Source organism: Myotis myotis, unplaced genomic scaffold (genome assembly GCF_014108235.1).
Source record: "Myotis myotis isolate mMyoMyo1 unplaced genomic scaffold, mMyoMyo1.p scaffold_m19_p_17, whole genome shotgun sequence".
In the NCBI taxonomy this organism is placed as follows: Eukaryota; Metazoa; Chordata; class Mammalia; order Chiroptera; family Vespertilionidae; genus Myotis; species Myotis myotis.
In genome coordinates, this window is record NW_023416321.1 from 19,668,000 (window position 1) to 19,685,693 (window position 17,694).

At 43.2% G+C, this 17,694-nt stretch overlaps 1 protein-coding gene across 2 annotated transcripts in view; it reads right to left on the reverse strand.

Moving 5' to 3' along the window:
- Positions 1-7,262: 7,262 nt before the first annotated feature.
- Positions 7,263-17,694, reverse strand: part of ITGB3 (integrin subunit beta 3) — a 53,689-nt gene continuing 43,257 nt past the window's right edge. The window contains exons 14-15 of one of the 2 annotated variants that reach the window (XM_036340412.1): positions 13,202-13,368; positions 7,263-11,600 (exon numbers count right to left, since the gene is read on the reverse strand). In XM_036340412.1, coding sequence (XP_036196305.1) covers positions 11,535-11,600; positions 13,202-13,368 — 233 coding nt within the window. In that variant the 3' untranslated portion in view covers positions 7,263-11,534. Of the gene's footprint in view, positions 11,601-13,201; positions 13,465-17,694 lie in introns of those variants that run through there. The other variant, XM_036340413.1, reaches the window with a different exon arrangement.

A 17,694-nucleotide genomic window follows, 5' to 3' on the forward strand; every position in this document is an offset into this window, starting at 1 on the left:
CCCTCGACTAGGAATTGAACCCACACCCTCCAGTGCTCAGGCTGATGCTCTCTAACCACTTAGCAACATCAGCCAGGGCTGTAGTACTTTTCATTAAGCAAGAAAAAGGAGTTCTATGGGAAAAGGTTATTTCTCAATGTTGTTTATAATTTGTGAACTCTGAAAATCCAATATCTTAGGTAATGTCTAGTTCATCCTTGCAGTAAAAGATGTATAAGCATTAATGAGAAGAGAATCTCACCAGTTGTAATTACATTTGCCAGGTATTCCATTGTGTAGATGTACCACAGTTTTTTATCCACTCATCTGCTGATGGGCACTGAGGCTGTTTCCAAATCTTAGTTATTGTAAATTGTGCTGCTATGAACACAGGAGTGCATATATTCTTTCTGATGAATGTTTCGGGTTTCTTAGGATATATTCCTAGAAGTAGGGTCACTGGGTCAAATGGGAGTTCTATTTTTAATTTTTTGAGGCAACTCCATACTGTTTTCCACAGTGACTGCACCAGTCTACATTCCCACCAGCAGCAGTGTACTAGGGTTCCTTTTTCTCCACAACCTCACCAACACTTGTCGTTTATTGATTTGTTGATGATAGCCATTCTGGCAGGTGTGAGGTGATATCTCATTGTCATTTTGATTTGCATCTCTCGCATGATTAGTGACTTTGAGCATTTTTTCTTATGTCTCTTGGCTTTCTGTAGGTCCACTTTGGAGGTGTCTATTTAGGTCCTTTGCTCACATTTTTTAATTGGATTGTTTGTCTTCCTTAATTTGTATGAGTTCCCTATATATTTTGGAGATTAACCTCTTATCAGATGTATCATTGGCAAACACGTTCTCCAATGTAGTGGGCTCTCTTGTTATTTTGTTGAGGGTTTCTTTTGCAGTGCAGAAGCTTTGTATTTTAATGTAGTCCCATTTGTTTATTTTCTCCGTAATTTCCACTGTCTTAGGAGATGTATCGGTAATTTGTAAGATGTACGACTTTTGGTGCCTATGTTTTCTTCTAGGACTTTTATGGTTTCACATCTTACAGTTAAGTCTTTTACCATGTTTCCAGATCTTGGCTATTGTAAATAATGCTGCTATGAACGTAGGGGTGCATATATGCTTTCTGATTGGTGTTTTGGGATTCTTAGGATATACCCTTTTGATTGCTGGTTCAAAAAGCAGTTCCATTTTTTAATTTTTTAAGGGAACTCCATACCGTTTTCCACAGTGGCTACACCAGTGCACTAGGGTTCCCTTCTCTCCACATCCTCGCCAGCACTTGTTGTTTGTTGATTTATTGATAGTCGCCATTCTGACTGGTGTGAGAATAAAAACTACCTCACTGTAGTTTTTATTTGCTTCTCTCTAATTATTAGAAAAAGTAAGATTTGAAACTTGCTACAATAACAATAAATTACCTTCTAAATGTACTTATACATAAAGAAAAACTCTAGTTAATGAGGCAGAATGATGGAAAATTATTGGTATAGTTTGGATCAAATCACTATAAAAATATGAGGATTTACAGAGTCAATATATACACCTATGACCCTTACATTTCTTTATGGTGAGCTACTTAGTGGCAAAGACTGCCTTTGTCATCTTAGCACACTTACAGTCGAACATAAAACCTGGTATGGTTAAGGCTCAATAAATGTTATTGAATAAATTGGAAGATGGGGGAAAATACAAACAGCTGAAACCAGAAACTCTGCATATTCATACTCAGGTTTAGTCACTAGATGGCATTAAATATTTTAAAAGTCATGTTATACCTAGAAAATGTCTTGAGTATATAGAATTCCTCATAATATCCCAATGTTAGAATGGGTAAAAACAATTCTAAAAATTTTCTAAGGCCACATATAAAGGTTTTATGTACGTATGATGAACTTTTAAAAATGTATATATTTTTTATTGATTTCAAAAAGGAACGGAGATGCAGAGAGAGAAATATCAATGAGAGAGAATCATTGATTGGTTGCTTCCTACCCTTCCCCCCTCCCCCCATTGGTGATTGAGCCCACAACCAGGGCATGTGCCCTGACCAGAATCGAACTGTGACCTTCTGGTTCATAGATCAATGATCAACCACTGAGCCACTCCGGCTGGGCGATGAACTTTTGATAACCCTAGTCCTTTGCCTACCCCATTGAACAACAACAACAAAACCCCACAAAAACTAATGTGCTGCATGAAATAAGGCACAGACTATTCCCTATTTCCAAGAAACTTTGAGGAGTTTACTTCAAGGAGCACTATGTCACTATTTTTAAAAAATATATTTTATTGATTTTTTTTACAGAGAGGAAGGGAGAGGGATAGAGAGTTAGAAACATCGACGAGAGAGAAACATCGATCATCTGCCTCCTGCACACTCCCTACTGGGTATGTGGCCGCAACCAAGGTACATGCCCTTGACCAGAATAGAATCTGGGACCCTTGAGTCTGCAGGCTGATGCTCTATCCACTGAGCCAAACTGGTTAGGGCACCATATCACTATTAAAACCATTAAATATTTTGGCCAAATTTGTCCCAAGAAACTTTGAGGAGTTTACATAGGCCAATTTTTTGGAGACTGTAAAAAAATAAAAAGAGAGACCTTGAAAAATTCTATGGGAATGTTAGAGTTAGTGAAGATAAGGGATTTTCGAAAGCAAGAAATTTCCTTATTTTTTATAATGTCTATTTGGAACATAGAAAGAATACTTGCAAACTATATTAGTTACAAAACATAACCACCAAACCACTGTGAACCCACCATTTAAAAACATTGTTATAATACCATTAGAAGCCCAATGCATGAAATTCGTGCAAGAGTAGGCCTTCCTTCCCCTGGCTGCCGGCACCAGCTTCCTCCGGCCGCCGGCAGGCACCCAGGAACTGGGCTTTCCTGGCAGCCCTGGCTTCGTCCAGAAGGTCATCTGGAAAGACGGCCAGTCTAATTAGCATATTACGCTTTTATTATTATAGATTTCATCTGCTTCTGTGCCTTTCCCATTTTATTCACCTGCTTGCTCCATAAAGAGCACAGATTTTTAAAAATTTACCAACCTCTCACCCTAGCCAGTTTGGCTCAGCAGATAGAGCCTCCACCTGTGGACCAAAGGGTCCTGGGTTCAATTCTGGTCAAGGGCACATACCTTGGTTGCAAGCTCCACCCTGGCCTGGGCCCTGGTGAGGGCTAGTGCAGGAAGCAACCAATCAATGTGTTTCTCTCACATTGATGTTTCTCTCTTGGTCTTTCCTTTTTTATTCCACTCTCTCTAAAAATCAATGAAAAAATACCCTCTGGTAAGGATTAACAACAACAAAAATTTACCAACCTCTTGCTTTTTACACATAATATTAAACAGGATAAACAAATTATTCCTTAATTTTGTTTTCAAGCTATATAAAATTGTTATGCTATAGCAATCTGAGGCTTGCTTTTTCATTCAATATTATATTTCTAAGACTCATCCATATAGTATATTGCAATCATTCATTTTCACCGCTAGTATTCCATTATATGCCAATTATATGTACCACAATTTATTGTTTGGAGGATTTTTTTTTAAATATATTTTATTGATTCTTCACAGAGAGGAAGGGAGAGGAATAGAGAGTTAGAAACATTGATGATGAGAGAGAAACATCGATCAGCTGCCTCCTGCACATCCCCCACTAGGGATGTGCCGCAACCAAGGTACATGCCCTTGACCGGAATCGAACCTGAGACCCCTGAGCCTGCAGGCCGATGCTCTATCCACTGAGCCAAACCGGTCAGGGCTGGAGGATTTTTTTGTTGTTGTTAATCCTCACCTGAGGATATGTTTCCATTGATTTTTTGGGAGAGTGGAAGGGAGAGGAAGAGACAGAGAGAGAAACATCGATGTGAGAGGGACACATCGATTGGTGGCCTCCTGTATGCCCCGACCTGGACCAGGGCCAGGATGGAGCCTGCAACCGAGGTATCCGCCCTTGACCAGAAGCTAACCCACCACCCTTCAGTCCTCGGGCCAAACGGGCGAGGGCTGTTTTGTTTGTCCATTTTTGCTACTGAGATCAGTGCTGCCTTGAGCATTCTTGAACATGTCTCCTTGCACATTAGGGCAAGAGATTTTCCGGGATTTATAGGTAAAAGTGGACCTTCTAAGCCATGGGCTATGAAAACCTTGACATACTACCTAATGTTTTTCAAAGTGGTCTTACCACTTTCACCACATTTACTACTTGGATGAACAGGCTTCTTAATCTGTGCCCATTGGTGGGTATGCAAAGGTTATGGGTGACTGTGGTCTCTGCTTAACAAAGACTGAGAGCACACCCTCTGCACCAAGAACCTGTGCCCTGGAGGATCCCACAGGCCCCGCCCCGGAAGCTTCCGGCCTGGCCTCGTGGACAAACTCCTGCCCAGGGCGCTCTCCTCCCTCTCGGTGTCGCCCAGGGAGCGGGACGCGTCCCCAGCACGGTGACCCCTCCTTCTAGAACTACCGCCACTGGCCCCTCGCTAGGCCCCTGGACTGAGTCTGTCTCGGGCCCTTAATGGAGCCCTCGCTCTCCTTCGTAAACGTTCTACATTCTCCCTCGGCCTCGGAAGCTCTTCCTTCCCTTCGCCGCAGCGAGTCTGGCCTCCCCACCTCTGTCCCCTGAGAGCCCCACTTTCGGCCCCTTGGGTTCCCCGGGTTCCCTCCCTCCCTGCCACCACCCTCACTCCCTGCCACCAGCGCCCGGAACCCAGTTCCCAGGCGTCTGCCTGCTGGTCCTCACCTCCAGTCCCACAGTACCTCGCTCGCTCCGCTGCCTTCACGCGCTTCCGCTCTGTGATGCCCCGCCCCCAGGTCACCTGACCCAGCTCGAGGCCCCGCCCATTTAGCACCTCCGCCAGCGGCTCCAGGGCGGGAGCGAGGGCTCAGCTCTGGGCAGACTGGACTGCCCGGTGCGTCGGGGTCGCGCTGGTCTGCGCCACCTTTTAAGGGCCTGTGACCTCAACTACTATAGTGGCGGGCTTCCCTCTGCGTGCTTTTCTTCCCGCGCCTGCGCCTCCATTTCGCCCTCCATCCTTCATGCTCCTATTCTTCACACAGCGCTGTTCATTCTCTGGCCCTCTGTTTCGCCCTTGTCTGGCTCCATTTCAATATTATTTAAATGGACAAGAAGTAATATTGAAATGGGGCCAGAGAATGAACATGATTTCAGAGAGGAAGGGAGAGGGAGAGAGAGATAGAAACATCAATGATGAGAATCATTGATTGGCTGCCTCCTGCACGCCCCCTACTGGGGAATCAAGGCGCAACCCGGCCATGTGCCCTTGACCGGAATTGAACCTGGGACCCTTCAGTCTGCAGGCCCCTGCTCTATCCACTGAACCAAACAGGTTAGGGCTCTTGTCCATCTTCCCACCTTCCTCTTTTTCTAAACCATTCCATCCTCTTGGTTCTTCTGCTCAAAAGTGAGCAGCAGCTTGAAGCCGTTTGTCCCATTGCTTGGCTGACATTTGTTCCAGGCTTCAGAAGACTAATCCTTACTTTTGGGAGACACACTAAGGGGTTTTCTGTTTGTCTGTTTTTGTTTTAATCAACTTCTTTTTTCCTGCATCCTGCAAATGAAATGATACTAGTAAAAGAAAAGACAAAGCTTTTTTTGTGTGTTTTTTTTCTGGCTTTTCCTAGTTATGATGTTGTTAAAAGGTTGTGTAAAGCCAATTCGGTGAAGTTAATCATTTGCAAGATTTGCTAGAGTTGTAAATGCTCTGTCAAGCAAAGAGTGTTTTGAAAATATTTCCTTCCCAAAGCCCACAATTTAAAGTATCTTTTCTTTAAAAACATACAAGTAATTTGTTCACGTGAATTGATCCAATCTGAGCTCTCCATTATTTACATTGTGGTGAATAGCGTGGGCTTTATAGACAGATCTATCCAAGTTCAATTCTTAACTATTTATTTAATGAATGCAGTGAGGCAAGTTACTTATGCTTTCTCAGTCTCAATTTTCTCATTCTTCCAGGATTGTGATAATTAAAAATTGCATACGCGCTCAATAAATGTTACAATAGTTAATTCCTTCAGGGATGCTACTTTGTACTTTAAGCACTCCTATGTAGGCATTTTTTAGTACTTTTAAAGAAATATATGTTTAGTGATTTTGAGAGGAAGGGAGAGAGAAAGAGAAACATCAATGATGAGAGAGAATCATTGATCGGCTGCCTCCTGCACATCCCCAACTGGGGACTGAGCCCACAACCTCGGGCATGTGCCCTGACCAGGAATTGAACCATGACCTCTTGGTTCATAGGTCAACCACTGAACCAAACAGGCCAGGGTGAAAACATAGTATTTATTCTGAGCAGCCACGTGCCCAACTAAAAATTAGGAGTTTTAATATTATGTGAGAAGGGGAAAACATATATGGGGGCACAATGGGTGATTATAAGGGTCAGAAAAAGCAAAGTCCAGCATACATCCATCAACATTTTTCCTTTTTTAACAAAGTATTTCCATTAACCACCAATGATATTTACACACCCATTACCCTGGCCTCTTCAAAGAATAAGCCAATTGTGTATGAGTCATGGGAAAACCCATCTAATATATTAGGTAAAACACAATGAATAGTGAAACTTTTCCTTTACAAAGTTCTTTTCAGGGACATCAATGGAGGTTTTGCCTTTTAAAGGCTCTTAAATATCCTAAATGTTGCTTTCTAGATACTTACATTCTGTGTGCATTCTTTGGTGTATTGTCAGAAAATACACAAGTGATGAAAATGTTTCCTCTATGCAAGAGGTTGGAGAGACATCATTACGACAGCAGCTTCATGGAACACAATCATGTTTCCTGACCTATAATTTTCCTTACACATAGAAACCGTTCTCATTAAGTGGATTTAAATTTTTTTATTTACCAATATGGTTAACCTTGATCACACGCATTTATTATTATTGTTATTTATTTATTTATTTATTTTTTTAGAGAGGAAAGGGGAGGGAGAGAGAGAAACATCAATGATGAGAGAGAATCATTGATTGGCTGCCTCCTATATGCCCCCTACTGGGAAATGAGCCAGCAACCAGGACAACAAGTACTAAATGGCTTTGTTTGTTAATCCTCACCCAACGATATTTTTCCCATTGATTTTTAGAGAGATTGGATGGGAAGAATGGAGAGACAGAGAGAGAGAGAGAGAGAGAAACATTGATGTGAGAGAGACACATTGATTGGTTTCCTCCTGCATGCGCCCCAACCAGGGCCAAGGATCAAATCTGAAACCCAGGTACATGCCTTTGGCCAGAATCAAACCCCCAACCCTTTGGTGTGTAGGCCAATCTTCGAACCACTTAGCAACACTGTTCAGGGCCTAAATGGCTTATTTGCTATGTCTTCCTCACATCAGTATGAAAAATGAGTGCACTAAAATTCTGAGACAACCTTCTTGTAATTGGTCCCAGTGGTTATTAGATGACTCTTACACTAGAGTCAGACTACAGAGGCCAAGAGTTAAGGGATTACAAATATGATTTCACATGTAGCTTTTCATTTAGTTTCCACATAAGGTCCTCCATCTTCATCCAGGCATTTAGTCATTAGTTACCACAATGTAAATAAAACAGTGGGTCTTACAAAATTTCATCATAAAAGGACTCAGTCTACGTTCACATAATCTTTTTATGCCATGCACTCTATTGTGTTTAAAAATTTACATTAGTAAGGAATGTAAGACTCAAAGGCAACAATTATGTTATGAGTGTTCTGTAAAATACTTCAATCCCACTCTGTTGGCGCTCAATACATTTTAAATTGCAAAAAGTGAACGTACATATTCTAAAGTCTTATTCTGGCATCCTATTGGATGACAACGTTAACGATTAAGATTTCAATCCCATCTCCCGTGAATACATGTGAGAGTATTTTCTTGCTTCAGCTTGGTACCCATAAAAAGTTTTCTTAGATGCCTGCCAAGTATTTTGTTAGCTGCCCTCCCCTCCCTGTGATTCTGATCTATTATTTTTTTTAGTTTTTCATGGGAATTTGTGGCTGTGAGTGAACCCAAGAGCCTCTGATCACTTACCTTGGAAAATGGATTTTCATTTTGTGAGTAAGTATTTGGTTTTCTTAATCTGCCAGCCAAGGTATGTTCTTAATCTTTTAAGTAATTGAACTGACTTACTGGAAATTTCTTTCTAGGCCAGAACAATAGGTATGTGAATCCTTAAATCGGTGATTCTCAAACTTGAGCGTTTGACAGAATCACCAAGAGGGCTTATTAAGACACAAAATGCTGGGTCCACTCCCAGATTTTCTGAGTCAGTGGTTCTGGGGTGAGGCCTGTGAATTTTCATTCCTAACAAGTTCCTGGGTAATACTGATGCTGATGGTCCTGGGACCACATTTTGAGACCCACTGCCTTAAATAAAAGGGCAGTTAAATGGTCCTGTAAATAATTTACCATTAAGACTTATTTTACCAAGTTATGCTTCCTGTAAACAGAACCTAGACTAAATTGACAGACTCTTCTGTTGAGGCTATGCAAGTTCCTAAAAATCCCCAATTAGAAAAAAAAAAAAAGTAACTCTTAGAACAGTCATAGCCTATTCATTTTGAAAATGTTATTAAAGTGTAAAGAAAAGCTCCAGGTTCTGAAGCTAAATTTAGTTTCGGTAGTAGTCATCATTCTATTGCATTTGGAAACACCCTTGTTCTAAAATAATTATTTTTTTCATCCAAAGGAAACAGAAATAACAACACAGGAAGCACTGGGCAGCCTTAGGCCACTTCTTTTTGGAAAACACATTTAATTCATTGTTGCACAACTCAAACAGAGGAGGTGGTTAGGAAGTCAGGAAAGCACTTAAGTCATTTTGACCAGTGATACTTAATGGAGAGAAGTATCTTGAAATCAGGAATATCTGAATGACAAAGAACTGACTCCTTATGTGACAACTTGTCAGGAATGGTCAAAGTTTCCCGTTACTGTCCACAGACCCTGAGACTGAACATGAAATATCTCCAAAAGAGCAGAGCACGAATGGCCTTTTTGCGCTATGTTATCTGATGCCAAAATACTATTCAGATGTTCACCCCACATGATGCCAAAACTCACTGCTATATGCTCTCTCCCGAACACATTACAGGTTCCTCTACATATAGACAAACAGTGCTGGTCTTCAAGGCCTATGAGCCTCATTCCAGAAGCTCACACAAGATTCCCATTGATGTTTTAGTCTATTGGATACCTATTCTTTCTCCTTTGATATAGTTTCTTTATATAAGCCATCTTATCTAAAGAAAATGTACTACTACTCTAATGGACTCTTGTCTCCCTAGCTGAAGGTTACAGTTAGGTTCTAAACTTCTTGGATTCCTTATCCATCCCTCACTTATCCCTCCACTATGTTACCATCCCCTACAGTAAAGGATAATCCGTGGGTCAGACAGGCCTCAGTCATTTTCCCCATTCCGAATTCCAAGGCTTATTCTCAAGGTTAACACCTGGATACAAACCACACATTTCAGCTACTTCTTATGGGTGCCTCTTCCCTAATATGTGGATGCAAATGTGTGCAAAGTGAACTAAGAAATAGGAACTAAGTGGAGCTTAAAGACTACAGTGTCAGGAGATGTAACTGCTAACAAAAGTTGGAGAAGAGGCTCTAAGACAGGATAGAATGAGGCTTTTTCATTGAATAACATCTGTGATGTGGAATGACATCTGCTCCTGCCAAAGCCAGGTCTCTCTCCCAACTAAAAAAATAAAACAATATCAATATCCCACAGAATCTTCATGGTGAGTTTGATCTCAAAGTAAGTCCCAACATCTTAGAATTCTGACACTAAAAGAGACCTTCTAGACTGACTGGTCCAAACCCATCATTTTTCGAACTAGAAAACTGAGCCTCAGGGAGAACAAAGTGACGTGTCTTAATTACGTTTAAAGATTCCTTAACTGCAACACTGAGGCCAGATCTTAGATTTTCTGATCATCAGATCACTGTTTATAGAGCCTCCCCTTTTTCTTGGAGACTGAGAGGGTAGTTGTTAATGTAAACACCACTGGAGCAACTGCTATTGCTATTGGCCATTTCCCTCCTCCTCAGGAAAGGACCAGCATGTCCATGCATCCATCCCCACAGGCTTCCAGGATAAGAAAGCCTTTTCAGATCCCACAACTGGGCAATGACTTGCTCTGAGTGATGCCACGTGGGGCTGTCTATATCCAGCCCAAGTCTCTGTGGCTTTTTTATACTCTCCTTCCTTGTCATCAAATAAAATTACAAATATAATACAATTTGTTTATATACATGGTCCTTTAGTTTAAGCTTCATTGTGGTTCCAGGTGCCCCAATGAGAAAAAGAAAAGAAAATTGCACTTGTGACCTCTCAGATTAACGACTGAGTTAAAATGAGGTTGCCCAGCCCGAGGGAGAATAGGCCACACATGCTGATACAACTGGCCCATCATTTCACCCTGGCACTTATGCCCAGCACAGACTCAGAGACCCGTGGGAATGACTCCTTCTCAAGACACCCCAGAGGTAGATAAAGGCAATCAGCCCCGTGGATGGATTTAGCACATAAAAGCACTGGGTAGGATGTGTGGAAGTGCCTTGGACAAGGGGCAGAAGGCCTGAGGGTGGGCCAGACCTCTGGCTCTAACTATAGCACCCATTTCTGGGAGGAAAAGCTTTTGGCCATGAAAGTCCCAGTATGCAGCAAACATCTACAGCAGTGAGCATGTGGAAGTAGGAGGTAAGAGGCAGTGCTGGTCTAAGGGTGAAACACTTCTAAATGAACCTCTAGGATGGAGCTGCCAATGGGACAAATCTGAAGGGTCATTTTGAGCTGCGGGACCCTGGCACATTCCCCAGGCCATGCATGACCCCTGGATGGCCCTGTCATCCTTTCTCCCGATAGATCAAAGAATTCGGTAGCAAGGACTCCCCTACTGAGAGAACCATACTGGGTTGAGGCGATAGCCAAAGGCACAGGCAGCTCTGATGATTCGGCTCTCCCCTGAATTCTCCTTCAGCCTGAGGGAGGGGAAAGGAGACGGGAACAGGTGACACAAGGCTACAAAGCCCAGCAGTTCCTGCCATAGCTGCTGAGAGTCAGGCCCAAGACCCATAAACTCAGGGCAGAATCAAAGTCCCGTTCTCTGGAATGAGAGGCCTCAGCCCTGCTCTGTTCTTCAGGGAGAATGGCCCGAGAAGGAAAGCTGGCTTCTCTCTGAGGTAATGAAGAACATTTGCTCAGCTACGCAGGTCACCCTCAGGTTAAGCAGGAGGAATCCCTGAAGGAGGCGTTCTGAGGACAAAGGCTGAGGAGCTCTGCTGATCTGGGACACGCCACAAGTTTTAAATTACACATTCCCCCATACGCAACCCACTCACACGCACTCATGCACAGAGACCCACGCTTCCACGCATTCACATTCTCCCGCCCCACCTCACTCCAAGTCCCCAATCCCGCCCCACAGATACTGTCCCCTGTAAACATGACGACAGAGATGCCCACAATCCTGGGACACTCTGCTAGTGATCTGAGGACGACTGCTTGTCATTAAGTGCCCCGGTAGGTGATGTTGGTGAAGGTGGATGTGGCCTCTTTATACAGTGGGTTGTTGGCCTGTGGAGAGAATAGAAAAGGGTCTTACAGTGAATCTTCAGTTCTACCCTGCCCTCAAGGCTTATACTTTCATCTGAGAAATTTGCCCAAGAGACCCTTCTCTGGGATACACCATCGGTGAACAGGTTAATGCTCATTGTACTCACACATTCACTCTTAAGATGGGAATGGATTTTAAGAGAGAGAGAGAGAGAGAGAGAGAGAGAGAGAGAGAGAGAGAGAGAGAGAAGATGGAATGCCATCCTGCCACTATTTCTAAGGGGTTAAATTCATTCCATCCCTTTTTGGTGATCCCAAACATTGCAGGATGGCTTTGAACCATCAGTTCCTCCCTCTCTCCAACTCTCTCTCTTGCCCTTTTCCCTTTATTGTGACCATGCTGGGGAAGTAGGCAGGGAAGAGCGATGTAGAAAATGGTGTTTGGAACATAGAGGAAAGCTTTTACACAAATAATTCTGACTATGTTCTCATCTTATCCCTTCAAGTACTACCCACAAACTGTCATGTTATCAGGAAAAAGAAAGACCCTCACTAGATTTCCCAAATTACTTTCTAGTAAAAAGTGACAAGTGCCATAAGGTCTGGTGGCCCTTGTGGGAGCTTCAAGAAGCACAACACATTCTCACGTGCCTCAGAGGCTCAGGATTTCTACATTTTCTGAACAGAAACATCTCAGTTTCTTGGGACCCTGGGGTACAAAGGCCTGAGGTCCTCATCCAATGGGAACAAACTTATAGCCTAAACTTGGACAGTCAGGGAGTCAAATGGCCATTTGGAAGGTCCAGAAAAAAGCTGAAATGAAGATGAGCCAAAGGAGAATTGAATTAAATTAAGTATATGGAAGGTTCTCAAAAAATGCTTGTTTGGATTCAATTAAGATAAACTTCAGGGAGCACAAAAGTGGAGTCTGATTTAGAAGCTATCATCATCATTTGAGAAAACAGGAAAGAATACTGGTAAGATGGGATGACATCCTGCTACTATTCCTAAGCGATTGACCCAAAAAGGGATAACCTAATTCCCCCCCACTTCTCTGTACTCAATTTCCTTATCTACAAACGAGTATAAAAAGGTTGCCTGTCACATAGGGTTGTTATAGGGTGAAATAAGTCAATTCATGTACCAGTTCTTGGTACCTGGTAACTCCTCAGTAAATGTTAGCTATTTTAATATTTTTTTCCTGTTTGTGTTTAATGCTTTAAACCTCATTAGCATATAATGTGTTATGTATTATATATATATATATATATATATATATATATATATATATACTCTATGTTCTCCATGTAGGATTCTCAAGTTTGTCTGTCTCCCTCCATTGGAGATTGTTTCCTTTTCATCTCTTCATCGTGTTCACAGCAGAGTCGGGCCCTATCTGTGCTCAGCCAGTACTCACTGATGTGGCTGGCCTGTGGTGGTAGAGAGAGAATCAGGTGGTTTCCAGGAAGCGTAAGGACAGCGGAACAGTTAGACCATCGCCCAGTTTCCAGATCAGAGGCTAAATGGAAAACTACTGGCTGAACCTGGCCACCATAAGCATCTGCTGCGACCACTTCAGGCTCCAAGCCAACAGCTTAAGAAAATCCAGCCCAGTCTCTTACCGTGTCCCATTTTGCTCTGGCTCGTTCTTCCTCAAATTTCGCAAACTCCTTCCGATCATGGATGGTGATGAGGAGCTTCCAGATGAGCAGCGTAGCAAGACCAATGAGCAGAATGGCCCCCATCACTGAGAGCAGGACCACCAGGATATCAGGGCCCTTGGGACACTCTGTCCGGAGATAGCACAGAGCAGGGTGGTTGTGATTGGAGCAGAAATCACTTGAACTGGCTACAAATAATATCTTTTTTAAAAGATCTTATTGATCTTTTTAAATTGATTTCAGAGAGGAAGGGAGAGGGAGAGATAGAAACATCAACAATGAGAGAGAATCATTGATTGGCTGCCTCCTGCATGCCTCACACTGGGGATCAAGCCACAGCCTGGGCATGTGCCCTGACCAGGAATACAACCGGGACCTCCTGGATTTATAGGTCAATGCTCAACCACTGAGCCACGCTTGCCAGGCTTAATTACTATTTAAAAGGAGAGGGGGGCAACCTTTAGGACAGCAATCATCTGTGCTGAGTGGTTTAAATCAGGCAGTGAGCCTGTCACCCATAGGCAGAGTCTAGTCTATTTGATGTGGGCTCACACAGTATTTATTAAACATTTTATTTTAATGGCAACATGGATAATCAGGAGTCTCCCCCTAAAATTTCAGATTCTTCTTTTAAAAAATCCAATGATCTAGAAACACTGAAGCTATATTTTTACAGGGCAGCAACTGGTGAGGGCTGAGGAGCAGCTGCCCCTTTTATTTATTTGTTTGATTTAAATATGTTGTTATTGATTTGATAGAAAGGCAGGGAGAGGGAGAGAGGAAGAGAAATATCAATGAAGAGAGAGAATAATCAATCAGCTGCCTCCTGCATGCCCCCTACCGGGGATAGAGCCTGCAACCCGGTCATATGCCCTGACTGGGAATTGAGCCATGACCTCCTGGTTCATGGATTGACACTCAACAACTGAGCCACATTGGCCAGGCACAACTGCCACTTTTAGATGGGACATGTTCGCCACAGTCCTCACCACTTGCTCTTTTCTCCGCTAAACAGTAGCAAAGTGTGGCTTGCCATTGAACCTGTGCTACTGTGTGTGGGCTCTGGAACCAGACTGCATGGGTTTGAATCCTGGTTAACCACTTACTTTGCTATGTGACCTTTGATAAATTAACCTTTCTGGGTGTCTGTTTCCTGTTTTACCATCTTTAAAATGGAGAAAGTAGAGCACTGACTTTGAAAACTTGCTATGAGGAAAATTTAAGGAATTAAAAGAACTCAGAACAATGCTTGGCATAGCATTAGTGTGCAATAATTATCAGCTACCATTATCGGTGGTGTTCTTGTTATACCTGGCTGTGATCACTAATTTATTTACTTAGCTCCTGTAAGTATTTGAGTTTGCTACCCTAGTCCAAATATTTACATCCCCGAGGGCTGGGACCCTGATGACCTTTTTCAGCATATTCAGAGACCAGGCGGCCTGCCAACCAAGACAATATTTTGGGTTCCTTCCCAAAATATGTAGTCATCTAAAATCCAAACCCTATTGAGAGCTGACTTCCTCTTCAACCCCAGTCAACAACCAGCACAGACAGAGGTGTGTCACCCCTCTGAGGGCCAGGATAAGTATGCTCAGCAGAGCTCTGCTTCCCATAACCACAAGTGTCTGATGGGTGACCTCACTCCAGCAACTTCTCAGGTGTTATGTAATTAAGTGTTTGTATATATGCCTATTGATGGGTCTGGGGAGGAGGTCACACCCACTTTCCACACTGTCTCCCACCTTCCTCTCTAAACATGCACCCTATGTTCACCACACACTGTCCAAAAACAACCACCACCACAAACCCATGCTGGCATTTTCCCAAGCCACCAAATTACAACCTGTCTATAATTAAAGGAGCGCCTGGAGAGAAGCTGTGAGGTTCCAGTGTCTGAGTTCCCAGGGGTGAAAGGCTCAGTTCTTCTGGGAAAAAACAATTACGAATTCTCTGGAAGATTGAGGGAGGGCCAAGCCCCCCAGTCCCAAAATGAAATCTCTTCAATTCTGCATGTCAGTATGGGCAGGACAAGTAGAATGCCAGGAGGTCTTTGTGGGGTTGGGGATATCTGTTAACCATCTGTCTTGAAAGGGGTGGATGGCAGGCTTCCCACAGGGGGTCTCTGGAGAGTCCTTCCAGCCACAGTGACGAGGACCCATGGTGGGGTCAGGAAAGACTGGGTAAGGTTAGCAGATTTGACAAAAGTACAGGAAGTCCAATTAAATTTGAATTCATAACTTTTTAGCATAAGTATGTACCAAATATTGCATGGACATACTGTATTTTATCAGGCAATCCTACCCAGGAGCAATGAGGGCCTAGCTAAGGACTAACACCACTTAGTCAATGCCAAACCCTTTGGCACTCGCTCTACTACCCTGCAGTGGCTCCTGTCTTTCAAAGAGAGCCTCTGCAAGGGCATGAGTTAGGGAAGAGAACTAAAATAATCTCCTTCTATACTTCAGTAGAATGCTACATTCTACTCAAAGCCAGAGCCCCTGAAAATGGTTTAGGTTGGGTAAGAGGAGAGAGAGGCAGAATTTGGAATTTCAAGGCAGTAAGACAGGAAATCTGGGTCTGGGTCCTATCTCCTACTGTGGAGGAAGAGGCCTACTGTCAGTAAGTCAGAAAAGTTATCTCCCTCCAGGGGTTATTCGAACCATCCCAGGTTATCATCATCTTTGTTCTCTACCACTCCAGGTAGAAGGTTCCAGTCTCAGAATACCCAGCCAAAAGATTTGGTAAGTGACACAGCAGAAGCAACAGCAAGGATGTAGCAAAGAGATGAAGTAATCTGCAAGATTATATACCCAGAGCTAGGTAAATAAATTCATGAAAATAGCTGGGTATAAAAGCAAGAACATACCACCCTTCTGAAATGAGAAGGGGCAAAGGTACCCATAAGGTGGGGGTGGAAAACCTGTGAAATGGTTCAACACAGATGGGTGTGAAAGTGTGAGACAACACATCCAAATAATCCACATCTGCTCACCATAGGTACACACCCAGACTTCTTTCTCCCCTTCCCCATGTCAGCTTTCCCTTGAGTCACTAAATAAAACTGAGGTGATGCCCTTTCTTTCTCTTCCTTTTCCCTTATGAAGGGTGAGAGCTCTGGAAAAAGGGGATGAACAATATCACAGATGGGGGCACCATGCTCTCCCGTACTCATTGCGACAGCAACAAGCTGGGTGACATCGCTGTAGCAGCCCTTTGCCCACTTTCACCCCCTTCCTTCTATAAGCAGCCAAAACTGTCCTAACAGATATCAAGATGTATATAAGCCTGCCTGTCTCCTAGGAATAACCAGTCCTATTGATTCATTCACAAGCCATTTATTATCTTCTCTGTAGATGACTGAGCCAAGTATGGGGATATAACAATTGATAAGACAGATAGTTCCTGTGTTTATGGAGTTTATAATCTACTGAGAGACACTGGTGACTGAAGAAGCAATTCAACAGTATGATGTAGGCCTTTTAAGGGAAGCAGGGCTGCTATGGGAATCAAACAGGAGCACTAAACCTGGTTATCGGAATGAGGCTGGAGAAGGCCTGAGAAAGCTCACTGGGTCAAGTGATGTGTCTAAAGCATTATCACTTCAAAATATTGGGGTACACCATAATTAACAAGAGCATTAATGAAGAACAAAGAGGCAAAATTTTGTGGAAATAGGTCAGGGCTCAGGACTCTGGATTTTTTTTTTTTAACAAGAAAACAAAAGTTTCATAACCACTGCTGTAAAGCAGGTGTCAGCAAACTGGCCCGCAAACAAAGTGCTGCTTGCCACCTGGTTTTGTAAATACAGCCAGAGTCCTTCATTTACATATTGCCTATGGCTGCTTTCCTGCTACAGTGGCAGAGTAGTCACAGCAGAGACCACATAGCTCAAAAATCCAAAAACATTTAACATCTGGCCCTTTACAGAAGAAGTCTGCCCGCCTCGGTCAAAAGAATGATTTGAAGAACTCCCTACAGCTGTAAAGAATGTAAACCGACCAACTTAGCCTCTGTCTTCGGAGATTGTTCCTTCACTCCCTTAAGTTATTTTTTGTTGTTGTTGTTAATCCTTACCCAAGGATATACTTCTATTGATTCTTAGAGAGAGTGGAAGGGAGGAGGAAAAACAGAGAGAAACATTGATGTGAGAGAGACACATTGATTGGCTGCCTCCCACACACTGCTCCGACCAAGGCCAGGGATCAAGCCTGCAATGGAGGTACGTGCCCTTGACCAGAATTGAACTCAGGACCTTTCAGTCCATGGGCTGACTGACGGTCTACCCATTGAGTCAAACCGGCTAGGGCACTCCATTAAGTTCTTGCCCACCCCCCACCATACCATGGCCTTTATCCCTCACTCCTGATTTACAGGCCTGTCTCCCCCATGGTCTGTGAGTGCCATGTTTGCATCTGCCTTATCTACTGTTATATTCCCAGCACCTAGCCAAG